The sequence below is a fragment of the Daphnia carinata genome, chromosome 3 (assembly GCF_022539665.2).
Source record: "Daphnia carinata strain CSIRO-1 chromosome 3, CSIRO_AGI_Dcar_HiC_V3, whole genome shotgun sequence".
Taxonomy (NCBI): Eukaryota; Metazoa; Arthropoda; class Branchiopoda; order Diplostraca; family Daphniidae; genus Daphnia; species Daphnia carinata.
In genome coordinates, this window is record NC_081333.1 from 3,304,950 (window position 1) to 3,318,116 (window position 13,167).

The window sequence follows — 13,167 nt, forward strand, 5'->3', positions numbered from 1 at the left end:
ATTGTCGAACAAAACGATCGATACGAGTTGTTGATAGAGGTTGCCAGGGCAACCAATCGAATTATCATATGGAAACTCATCAGCTGTTCTACAAATAGAAAGTATGTTGTGTGTTGGCGAGAGCATTGTACCGGAGAGAGCTTATTTTGTTTCGTTGCTGCCGGAGGTATATCACATTTTACAACACGACGAGAGCTCTTGAACAATGTCTAGTCGAAGGGAAGCAGCGTCAGCAGCAGCAGCAGTTCCTTTGAAGCCGAGCAGTGCACCTTTAGTCTTGCCCATGAACAGAGCAGTGCCCTTTCGTAGCTCCATCAAAATCAACGCTATGCGTCCGCCAACGGCACACAGCGATCGAAACGAAGTCAGTTCGCGAGTGGTTATCACCAGCAAAACAAGTGGCCTCGTATCCAGAGATCTCAGCAACAAAATGAGTTCGAAAAGCAGTTCAAGTGGCGTGACATCGTCGAAACCTTTGTGGCAGACTGTCAAATCGTTTGGTGGCCGATTGGACAGAGTGGCGCCAAGCAACAAACAGGGCAAAGAGAAGAACAACAAGCAAGAACAAATGGCCACTTCGACTGGCACCGAATCCAGTGGCGTCTTCTCCAGTTCGGAAAATGGCAGCTTGAAAGAGTTGAATAAAGACGTTGTTACGTCCAATCGAATTCTACGTCCACCTCAGTCCTCAACTAGTCGACTAACTGCAGCCATGGCCAAAACGACGAGCAGGCTGGTCAAACGTCCAACGCCCACCGTCACCAGCACCGTTGTTGGTAAGTTAAATGGCAATCATCTTTTTTTGATAATATGTTGATTTTATGTGAGGTTAAGAAAAAAAAAAAAGGCCCTGTTTTCTTGTATTCTCTTTGAATTGCCTTCGCCACTACTGGTGGTTTGGTTACTATTTTGCGGTTTCTCATTTTTTTTTTTTTTACACGTTGGCAAACCCAACTTTTCGTTTGATCCATTTTTTTTTTTTTTTTTTGTTGAAACAACGAGCAACGGTTCATTTTATTTGCTTGTTTGTTTGAAACGCACTATCTGCACCTGAGATAAGGCAGTGGGTTAAAAGGCACTGAAAGTATTAAAAACACAAAAAAACAAAAATGGCCTGCCATTTCCTGGCTGTACATAACAACCGGATTGGAGTGGATTCACGCGTGACTGGCTTCTCTCTGCGTGTTAAGTATCAAGACGTTGGAAACGGCTCAATTCGATTAGCATAGACTCTTTTATCGATGTGTTTTTTTCTTTCCCCATCCTTTTGTGCGAAATGTTTAAAAAGATGTCGACATCACGGCAAGTTCGTAACTACGTCATTTACAGCAGGTGGTTTCTCTTCCGTCACCTCTTCCTAGCTCTCCATTTTTGCTTTCCAAAAAAATAACACACAGTCGACCTTTTGACAGCTGATTTTTATCCGACCAGCAGATGGAAGTAGAAAAACGAGGCCGCGGGACTTTTTAAACGACAGGTTTTATTTTATTTTTGAAAACCTGTTTCGTTCTCTTTTGGCTGGAAGAAGTTCATTGCTTGGTTTTGCTTTTCGGTCACGAACGTTTGGAAGCAAACAAACCACGCCTTGGGTTACATAAAACAATTTTTTTTTATTGAGGTGCTTCGCAGGTAGAGCCGAAAGCAATCAGTGAGAGTGGACATGTTGTAATCGTATCATTTAATTCGGAAAACCACATTTACATTTTTCTTTTTCTTTGACAAACATTTTCAAGGACCTCGGTCGAACCCCAATCAGTTTTGGTAGATGATGCGTGCGGTTCACCACAATTCGAAAAGTCCTTTTAAACTTTCGTTCAGAATATTCAAACATAGTTTGATGTAATCCAGAAAAAATGCTCCATCGGAGAGAAAGAGAATGGAACGAAAAGAAAAGCTGTAAATAGTATACAAAAATTCTATTTCCCGAACATGTGGAGGAGCAGCTCCCGATATCGTCCGTCCCTTTTATTTTTTTTTTGATCATTGCCGAAATTCTTGCTCTTCCTCAAATATTTATTTTTCTTTTTTCGACATCATTCAGTGGCGCCTCTTCTTCTTTTCGTTTCAAAAGAGGAGGCAACGATGCGCGGCGAGAAGAGAGAAAGAGAGAGAGAGATAGAAACGACGTCGTTCTTTTCTTTTTGTTTGCGTGGCCCGTGTGTACGTTTTTCTACTCCCGCCCACCCCCCACTCTACTACTCCCGCAGGCAGGGCAGCTCTCTCCTGGCGCTTCTCCTCGTGGTGCGTGAGAGACTCGACCGTCAGTCGAGTAAAGCGAAGCCGAGCGTACGGTCACACGAAAGAAATCAAAACAATTTTTTTTTTTTTGGCGGGATTTAAGAAATTAGTGGAATAATTTGATTGTGCGTGCGTGCGTGCGTGAGTGCAATCGTTTCCGATGTGAACTCGATGCCAGTGTGAACGTGTCCCAAACAACATGTCGAGCGGAATAAGCGGCAATCTGTTGCATCGGCAGCAGCATTTGATTATTGCTAAACCGACCCAGCATCATTACCTGCTCTTGGTTCGTTTACCTGCGCCAGCGCTCATCCAGCAAAGGTGCACACTCCGACAAGGTAAAAACGCGCCAAATTTCGAAAAATCCTATTTTTTGCACGTGTTGAGCAACACGTATAAAAAAATGATTCACCAATGTTACATCAAAGTGAGTTTCAAATAAGGGCATACCTGGGGGGAACGCGTTTCACAATGCGATTGGTTAAAAAATATGCGACTTGAATAGCTGAACGATTGCGGAAAAATATGGCCGTGTAACGAGCATCGAAAGCGATTGTACGGAATAAAACAAGCGCATGATATCAAGCGTTCGCGTCTCTTTGTTGGCCTTGTGACACGAACGTCTCCATTTTTGGGTAGACATTGACATTTAGCAAACGAGGAAGAGGGAAGCAAAAAAAAAAAAGAAAGAAAAACACGGTCCATTAAATTCATCAATTAATTCCTGGATTTTAGTACAATTCTCCTTTGATAGGAAAATAAAGGGGGGGGGGGGAGTGCTGAAAATTCACGGTTCTTCTTTAAACGAATCAGACCGTGAAAACGGTTGCTGGCCCGATTTGGAAATGGACAAAAGGGACTCGTTGCGGTCACAAGTTTTGCTTTGTTTTTTTTTGTTTTTTTTTCGATTGGCTCTTCTTTTGACTCCCCTGTTGTGCGTTTGCCCATTTAGTCTTCCTATTTTTTATTCGCTTTATTTCCTATTTGATTTTATCCGAGCGATTATGGACGCCCTACACCTGCGCACTCATTTCCCTCTTCAAAACAACAGTTGAAAGCAATTGAAATTTCTCGATGGTGGGCACACTTCAACGAGTGGCGTATTGGATTTCTCTGGCCATCTCAAGGCTGTCCACTTGTATTTATTTTGTTTATCCTACGCCCCTGGAACATAAGAAATCCAATCAAAAATTTAAAAAAAAAAAAAAAAAAAAGGCTTTTTTTTTTATTTGTCTCGAATTTGGATATCAAAGGTTACCATATATTATCAAGCCCTCCAGCAAACAAAAAGAGCTGGTAGGGCTACACAGTTTTCTGCATATCACTGCCGCTCGTTGCCCATCTACGGTTATAATTGCTTTAAACTTTTTGAACGAAGACCGATGACTTGCTGGCCCTTCCAATAATTCACTGAACTCACAAAAAAAAAAAAAAAAATGTGGTGTGTTGGCGAAGCTTCTTAACTTTTTTTTTTTTTTTTTTTAATGCAACTAACCCCTACGAATTTGACGGATTTAAACACATGAAATAGGACAGAGCATAAAAAAAAAAATTTTTGTTTGAGGCAACAAGATGGGCAAATAAGAACCGGACTCTTCAACAGTTTTTCTTGTTTGAATAGAGTCAACGGGTGGTGTAGGAGAGAGAAAAAAAAAAAAGAGGGGCGACTTTAGAGCTGGTTATCACGCGTCCAACATCACAGTTTCACCTCCTTTTTATTTTCTCTTTCCGCTGTCTCTTGAAAATCCTGAAATAAAAAAAAAAAAGAAAATCAACTAGCAAGAAACAGCCATTTTTTTTTCTGGCTTCTGGTTATTTTCGAATGTCTTGAAAATGTAAATTTTTTTTTGGGGGGGGAGGATTCAGGAAGATTTTAAAAACAAAATAAGCCCATCGTGTAGTGACGTCAATGTCTGTTTTAGCGGGGACGGCTAGAACCGAATGCAATTTTGCTAAATAAAATAAGACGTCAGCAAAAAGTCTGGAACAGGACAAAAAAAAAGCGCTTTTATTTATAGATCACGCGTGAATTTGCATCCCTTTTTTTTTAAATCCTAAAATAAAACGTGTCACACACACACGAAAACTAAAAAATTTTGTAAAAAATTTTCATTAGAAAATTAAAAACGAAATTTTTGAAAACGGCAGGTGGGCCTGTCCAGGAATTCTCGCCCCTCTTTCTTTAGGATTGCAGAAGGTTGTTGTTTTCGTCTTTTATTTTGAAGTAGAAAGTCGAGGACTGCCCAACGTGACCGGAATGGCAAAAAGCTGTTAGATAGAGCCGAACGTTCCGAGGAGAAGGGGGAGAGCCTATTGGCGTCGCACCTTGTACGTCTATTTACACGCATATAGCGTCGACATCATCGTTCCATCTTGTTCTTTTTTTTTTTTTTTTTTTTTTTTCTATTTCGCGAATTTCGATTTCGACTGCAGGCTGCAGACAATTGGTTCGTCCTTGATGCCATTTTCTTTGCCACCAGCATTATTTTTTTTTTTTTCCTGTGTTAAGGTATTCCTTTTTGATGATGAAAAAAGAAAGAAAGAAAGATGTAAATGTTTCAGACTAGATAATTTATGCGGCGCGTTAAAGAAAGAACTCGTACGCTACAAATGGCTGCGCAACAGAGGACTGGATCCAAAACCATTTTTGGGAGGGGGAGAATGGCTCGCCTTCTCTTAACATGGAATTGCAATCCTTTCTTCTCTTAAAGCTTGTCCGGCTTCCCAAACAAGTAAACAAGAGATAAAATTTAAACAATTTTTTTTTTTTTTTTTTTTTTTTTTTTTGTTTAGCCTAGAAATCATTCCCAATAGTGTACGATGATATTAATGTAGAACAACACCAAAACCTAGAAACACGCGCGCCCAATGAATTTTTTCTTCGGGAAAAAAACAAACAAACTTAATGAGACCTCTTTTTTGATCGCACCTGGTGGTATCACTACGTGCGTATGAATCTGATTGTACTGATATATCTTCCTAGAAAAAAATAAAACAAAGGCAATGCGACCATATGTTTTTAAAAACAAGTACGACACAAAGAAATCCCTTTCTCTTTGGAAAGACATTCGTGCCGCGGGAAAAAAAAAAAAATTGAAATCACAACGTGGGTATTCCGGCAGGAAGTAGGTGTGTGCGTGTGTTTTTGTGTATCCCCCACCTCTCTCTCTAAAAATCTATTCTTCTTTGAATTTCAATGGGGAAAAAAGAAAATACCAAATGGAACGCCTTTTCGATACTACCGACGTCCTCCTCTTTTTTGTTATTCATACATTCAACATCACGCCATCGTTCAACGTATTGATGCGACTGTATAGGGGAGAAAGGGGGGGGGGTGATAATGCAAACACATTGGTAAAGATCATCACTCATCGTTTGAAATTCATTTGCCCTCACCGTGAAAAGTAGCAGATAGTAGGAAATCATTTGCATACCAACAGCAAAGATTTTTCAACGTCGTGTGAGGCATTTTTTGTTTTTGTTTTGTTTTCAAAAAAATTTGGCAGAGATGTTCGCTAAAATGTGTTTAACCGGAACTTTCAGAAACCGCCACTTTGTTTTCCTGGACAATTTCCCCCCTAAAAAAACTCCCGTCTTTTAATTAACACGGAAATATTTTTTTTTTTTGTTTGTGCGATTTGAAAATGACTTTCGACTTTGTTTCATTGTCTGTACATCATAAAGAATCAAACAAAAGACTCGGAAAGTCCATAAAGTCATCAATTGTGGGCCAGCACTAAAAGGAGTCCGCCCCCGCCGGGCACGAAAAATAGACGTAAAATGAAAGTGAACGGTGGAAGTTGCAGGTAAAGCATGTCTACACGAATCTAAACGTGATTGACAGCTTCATTAGGTATGTGCGCGACGTTCGTTTGTTCTTACCCGACTTCGCTTCCATCTCTGTCCCTATCAATTTGCGTCCCCTTTCGTTTGTTCTTTTTTAACTTAAAAAAAAAAAAATGGCCGCTAGGGTCAATTAACAGCTGATGGTAAATGGGGACCTACACATTTTTTAAAAAGAACATGAAACTTGTTTTGCTCTTTTTGTTTGTTACCCAAGTCAAGGAGATCGACTTCAAAAAACGCACAGCGTACGGTTTTTTTTTGGAAAATATTCAGCGTCCCTCGCAGCCAAATGGTGGCCCAGATTTCGACGACCCTGAGTCTCTTTTTTTTTTTTGCATTTTTTCTTTTAATGAATTATTCTTTTCCGTCTTCTTCGCCTTCGTTGACCATAAATGCGGTACCGAATCAAACTTTGACTTCCGCTATACAGTTCGAAATATTGAAATTCCATTTTGGACACAAATCTTTTGTTCACCTCTATATATGGACATGGTTTCCCGTCACATTGGTGGAATTTCCAAAAAAAAAACCCTCTTTTCCAAGCCTCTGACATCCGCCATTGCCTGGAACCTCGAAAAAAAAAAAAACATTACGTCAATGACGTACACGGCCGACCTGAATATTTTCAGTCCGCTTATCCCTTATATTTAAACAGAATACGTACATAAGACCTTTGGCTGGACCCTAATGTTGTTTACTCACTTGTTCCATGTTATATTAGACTGGAAAAATAGATTTTGTATTTTTCGAAAGTGCTTTTCCACAAAAAAAAAAAAAAAATTAAAACCGCCAACACACAAAGCCGCCCACCAGAAGAACGGGCCATTTTCCCGGTTTTTTTGCGCCATCAGGTGGGCGGTGACTATTTTTGGCCTCGAAAAAGAAAAAAAAGAAAAGGAAAAGGCGCAACACAGACGCAAAAATCGCGCATCATCTCATACTAGAAGGAGCTATTGCCAAGTGGCTGCCGTTTTGTTTTTGGACGGCCAGAAACGAGACGGGCTCTCTTGGCATGATCACGTAAAACGACGGGGCTCTCTTTCGATAGCGCCTCTCGATGTGTTGGCGCTCTTGCGTTCCAGTTGATAGTCGGAGGCCGTCGCAGCTTGGTCGGTTCTTTAAAATTGTTGTGGGTCGAAAACAGCTGTTCTCTTTGGAAGGGTAGTGCTGGACATTCGGGTTATATTTTGTGCCCGTCGTTTCGTGTGTGAGAATTCCTTTTTGACGTCGGCTCCTCTTTTTTTTTTTTTTTTTTTTTCGGGACTGGAAAATACAAACAAAAAGAGAATCGCAGCTGTTTGTTAGAGAGGGGTGGGCAGAGCTGGCCCTGATTTTTTTGTGCCTGTGTTTTTTGTTTTTCCCGTCGCATCCGCATGGATTTGTTGATTCTGTGTTTTATAGTCATCGCCATCATGTCCATCCTGTTGTTTTTATTCGGCTCCTGGAAATCCAGGCGGCCCAATAGCAGTTGTATTCAAGGTTGTCTGTTTTCTTTTTTTTTTTTTTTTTTTTTTTTCCTCTTGGTTCCATTGAATTTTTGTGTGGAAACGATCGATCCCTGTCGATGGTGTCGATAACGTCCAAACAAAACAAAACAAAAAAAAGGTCCAGCAAATGTTTGAATTTCTCTTTTTTTTTTTTTTTTTAATTTGCCCAGTAGATCAAACTGTCGAACTACACAATCAAATCCACTTGCTGAAAATCCAACATCATGAACAACTCGAACAGCTCAAGCGTGAACGTAAGTGTCTCTCTCTCGTTTGTCTTGACACAATTCCCTTCCTCTTGTGACCGTCAAAAAAAAAAAAAGGGAAGCCATTTTAACTCACTCTCTCTTTATTTGGTTTTTATTTTCGCGTCACAGACAACGACAAGTTCCAGAAGGAAATGACCATCGCTCTTGCCGAAAAGGAAAACCAATTCCAACAGCAGGTTACTATTACGATTATGCAAATTCCTTAAAAATGGCTGAAGGCGGGAATTTTGAAAATTCCGGTTTTGGGGAAGCAAAAAAGAAACAGAAATGAATGTCTTATTGTTTTCGATCAATCCTTTTAGTTGGAAACGAAAGAAGCGGCCTGGACAGCCGAATGGACTGCCCGTCTCGTGGACGAGCGCGCCGAGTTGGAGCGTCAGCTGGCGGAAGAGAGGGCGGCTCGAGCGGAGGCGGCAGAGGCGGCCGCGTCCTCATTGGCCGAGGAGCGAAAGTCGTGGCAGCAAAAGATCGATGCCCTCCTAGAGAAAACGAGGGGCCTGCTGGCCGAGAAAGAGCGGCTCGAGAAGAACTTCCGACAGGAAGTCGAAGTCCAAGTTCAGGTAGTCAGCCATTTGAAGCTTTCGAATTATTTCTTATCAATTTAAACTTTTTCCGAAGCTCAGTCAAGAATCCCCATTTTCTTTTTACACACACGTGACATAAAATTTTTGTGAGATAAATCCAAATTGATAAGAGCAGTTTCGGTCGGATTGCTCAGTCGACGAGTCGCGCTAATCATTTGCGTGTTACGTTCTGTTTTGTTTGATTCAATTCAATGATGCAGGCCACAGTGTGCGAATATAACGAACTGCAAAAAGAAACGACGTCGCTACAAGCCGTCCTCGATCTTCGATGCGAAGAGGTCCGCAATTTGCGTAGCGAATTAGAAAAGGTAAAAAAAAAAAAACAGAGCCGAACATGTTAACAAATGTAGCCGTGAATAAAAACAATCGATATGTACGTAACGAATAACGCGTGTCGTGCAGACGAACAATGTCGCCAAAGAGGTGCCTTATCTCCGCGAGCGCGTCACCACACTCGGCAATATGGTGGAAGGCCTCAAAGCTCAGCTGGAACAGAAAAACCAAGAAGAAAGGTAACGCTATCAAAGTGAAATTTGATTGAGGATTTTTGAAAAAAAAAAAAAAATGTTTAAATTTAAAAAAAAATGGAAATAGACGATTGCAATCGGAAGTGAAGAGATTGGAGGCGAGCTATAAAGAGGAGGCAACTTTGGTCCAGCGGCTCTCCATGTACAACGAACAGCTTCGTTACAAGCTGCAGTCGTTGCCCAGGCGCCCGTCACCTACCCACTCACTAAACGGTACGATAGAAACCAGCCATTTTTTTTTTTTTTTTTTAATGTAATAATAAAAATGAAAAAAAAAAAAAAAAATAATAATAATAGAGGTTTCGGTCTAATTCATTTTGTGTGGTTCTTTTATTTATTTTTTTTTTTTAATGACTCGGTTTTACTAGACTGCGATCGAACGAGTCCAACTAAAAGCCACAATCAGTCGTCGCCGTTCTCTTCGACGCCATCCGAAACGCCCAGACTCAGTCGAAGGGGCCTGCCCTCGCCCACTTTAAGGTATTTAATAAGATTTTTTTTTTATCATCGCCATTTTCATTTGTCTTCCAGAAACCCGTGAATAATTACGATTTTTTTTTTTGTGAATAAATAATAGCCCCATTATATCGGAAAACGGGTCGGGCGAGAACAACAACAACAGCATTGCCAGTTTAACGCCGGATGGTGGCGGAACAGGTCAGATTAAAAGGCGCCGTGACGCCGTCGTCAGTAGCGGGAACGGCCACGGCCGGCGCGCGTCCGTCCAGAGCGACGTGGACGACGTTTTCGGTGCCAACACGTCAACGGAAATGGCGTCTGAATTGTCGGAAGCGGCCGCCGAGGCCGGAGGTGACGCCGAGCTGCCGACCGTTCGTGATTTCACCAAGAAACACGACTCGGTCTCCTACGTCCTCGACTTGGGTGGCGAAAATTCGCCTTCCGGCTCGGCTGGAATGCTGCCGTTAAGCGCCACCTATCACCTCGTGCCGCCCAGCTCGCCCTGGATGAGCCGCCGTAATAGCGGATTGGTCCGTTCAGCCAGTCTGCGCTACCCCCCGAATCGGCCCTTCAACGCCCATAATTGAACTTTGTTTTCTTCCCTTTTTTTTTTTTTTTTTCGATGCAAACATCGAGAAGAAAACGAAAATCACTGCCGTAAAATTCATTTAAAGAAATCCGCTTTGTTCGATTGCGTTTTGATGGATAGTATTATGGGAGAAGAACTACGGCCATTCGTGTGCAGAGGGGAATATTTTTTTTTTTTTTTTTATTTAATGCAAAACATTCCGTGGAAAATAGAAAAGAGAGAGAGATAGAGATAAGTTTTAACAAAGGAAAACAAAAAAAAAAAAATGATTTCAATCAGGAAGGTGCCAAAAAGTACGTTCAAAACGATCCATCACACTTGTGTTTTAACATGCAAATTTTTCAAAGGGGTTGTGCCGTGTGCGTTTGGCACAACTAGAAAAAAAAGGGATAGTTTGAGAAAATCGTGGAAACAAAACACAATGGCAACACAAAAAAAAAATTTGATAGTAGCTGATTTCACGATGGACACCACGTCATTTTATTTTTATTGTTATTATTTTTTACATTCATGATTCAATCACACATCACTGACGCAATAATCATCGATCGAATTTAATTCAATATAGACATATACATTTTTTTTTAGGGATTTCTTTTTATATGAAAACGTGTGTAGAAATAAAATGTACGAAATTTTTTGTGTGCATTCTGTTTTTGTTTTGTTTTTTAATATGCAAATGAGACGGAGAGGGAAAGAGATAGAGTGCCATTATTTTATTAAGGAATGTTTGTGTTGTTTTTTTTTAATCACGGACGTCTTCTTTTCATTATATTCACATACACACGAAACAGTTGTAGTCCGTCCAATTTTATCTTTTCTTAATTTTTTTTTTTTTTTTTACGTTGTGTTGTTATTTTTGTCTTTGCTTACATCCTTTTTCTGTTATTCAAATCACATACACACACACACACACACACATATACAGTATATATATATACAAAAATCCCCCGGTGACATATTTTGTTTGGTTATCGTCTCGTCATTTTCGGAGTTTATTATTTTTTATTTTTCGTTAGAAAATTCTGGGTGGGATAAATCTGAAAAAAAAAAAAAGAAAAGAAAAATGGTGAAATTTTAGTCTGTCACTGTCTGCGGTAATATCAACAATTCTATATATTATATATATATATATAAATTTATGTATGTAAACAATACACGAATGTATTTGGTCAAAGAAAACGGATATGGTTGTTTGTCTTTTTTTCGTTTGTAGAATATTCCGCCAATTTCTTATTTTTTTTTTCTAACAACAAATGAAAAAATGCCGAGTCAAATGGCAGACGACTCTCGCCAGCTTCGAGCCCGTATTTGGCAGTCCCCCTCTGGCGGAACGAACCGCTGACAGCGGAGCCCCGTATTGACTGAAACGCCAGTCTGAAATCGGTTAAGGACCCAAAGTCCTCCTAACGGAACTCAAATCACAGAAACTATTCAGTGAGCTGTAAAGGTCTTTGTATATCGAGCATTTTAACTACACGCTATGCTAGTCTTGTTCGTAAATCATTGCATTCAGAAGCAATGGAAGTGTAGCAGAAACGCTATCGGTACTGAAGCGGTATAATAGTATAAACGTCTCTGGGTGAATAAGCATAAGTATGATTCTTCTAGGTCAATGGGGAAATGACGAGTTGATGAATTCATTCTTGTGAATGAAGTCTGCGTCACCAATGTTACGACTTGGCAGACCATACACTACTGATCCCCGTTGTTTTTTATCAAATCATTAATTTAAAGTTGTAAATATCCGAAGGCAAGAGTCTTACGTGTTACAAAAGGTAAATATCCGGAGTTTCACGGACGTGAAAAATATTCCTAACTATTTTGATTGGATCAAATCTAATTGTTTACATGACTCGACTAGAAAAATGGAAGACATTCGCTGGCCGTGATTTACGTGCTGTTGTGTACGCCGCATAACAAAACAAACTTGAGAAAGAAACGGGGGGTTAACGGTGGTATAGAGGAATGATGGACAAATATTTGTCAGACATTTCGTTGGTTGGCCCACGTTGCACGACAGTTAGTAATTGATTTCATAGAAAAAGCGGAAGTCGACGAGGAAAAAGAAAAAACTCAGCGTACATCTTTGTCATATGTCAACAAATAAGGGAAGTAAATAAAAATATAAAGCTTTTAAAGGAAAAAAATTGTTTTCTTCGGTCGGGAAAAAATTACGCTTACGTAGCCCGTTCATTGTGCGACGTAAAAGGTAGGGGAACACAAAAATGAATAGAGAAATATTACGATAACCCATAGAAGAAAAAGTATTTGACCATTCCAAAGTGTTCCCTCGTCAAGTCCGTTCTTGTCGGTGCCCTCCCGCGGTGCGCAACGCGGCTCTTTTTTTTTTTTTGCCCGTTTAGCCCGACGGGTTGTCGAGACGAAGACGACGTCATAACGCGAAAGACACGCATGACGAAAGGAAAACACATTTGAGTACCGTAATAAGAGAACATTCTTTTTCATCTCGTCTAATACAAAAAAAAAAAAAGAAAGAGGACCTTTTGTTTAAAGACGTTAAACGGGAAACATCTGACGCCATATTTTTTTTTTTTTGTTTCGTTCAAACGAAATTCCGCGTAAAAACCCTTCAATTTTTTTGTGTGGGTGGGGGGGGGGGAGTGATTTCATTAAAAAAAAAATGATTACAATAAATTGTGAGAAATTTAACAGGAAAACTGCTGTTGCTCCAATCAAGCCATCAGCTTCATCAACAAGCTCTTTGATGGATAGGGTCTGCACTTGTAAGTCGTGACGAGCAACGACGACCAGCTGGCCGTGCAGTAGCAAGCCAAACAGCAATAATAACAAAACAGGCCCAGTCATATCCTGTTTTGAGCAGAGAAAAAGGCAATCCTTAAAAACTAACCGGAGAAGAAAAAAAATGTTGAATTTCTCTTCTTCTTTTGGATAAACTAACGTTACGCTTTCTTTCTCAAACGGCTCGCGTCTTTTGTTGTACGACACGAACGTAATAATAACGAGCTACTGTTGACTCTCGTGTCTTTTGTCATTTTTTTTTTTTCTGGCCAACTGAAGAGATGATTGAAATGACGTCGCACAACGTTCGCTTCTCGGCTTGCGAAAATGTGCATAAAAATTGTGAATTGTACGATGTGCCTGAGTGCTAGAACGCATTCAGAGCGTGAAACAAGGTTTCGCCTT

At 40.3% G+C, this 13,167-nt stretch overlaps 1 protein-coding gene across 2 annotated transcripts; it reads left to right on the plus strand.

The window, feature by feature from the left end:
- The first annotated feature begins 19 nt into the window (after window positions 1-19).
- On the plus strand, window positions 20-11,181 carry LOC130693368 (rho-associated protein kinase 1-like). 2 transcript variants are annotated; one of them, XM_057516499.2, is made up of 9 exons: window positions 20-776; window positions 7,742-7,825; window positions 7,949-8,016; window positions 8,143-8,400; window positions 8,625-8,732; window positions 8,827-8,936; window positions 9,019-9,164; window positions 9,320-9,431; window positions 9,529-11,181. In XM_057516499.2, exons 1-9 carry the CDS (start codon window positions 206-208, stop codon window positions 9,995-9,997), a joined length of 1,926 nt encoding a protein of 641 aa, XP_057372482.1. In that variant the 5' UTR covers window positions 20-205; the 3' UTR covers window positions 9,998-11,181. The 2 variants fall into 2 exon arrangements, with proteins under 2 accessions (XP_057372482.1, XP_057372483.1); XM_057516500.2 differs by having other exon boundaries at window positions 21-776; window positions 7,745-7,825.
- The last annotated feature ends 1,986 nt before the right edge of the window (window positions 11,182-13,167 follow it).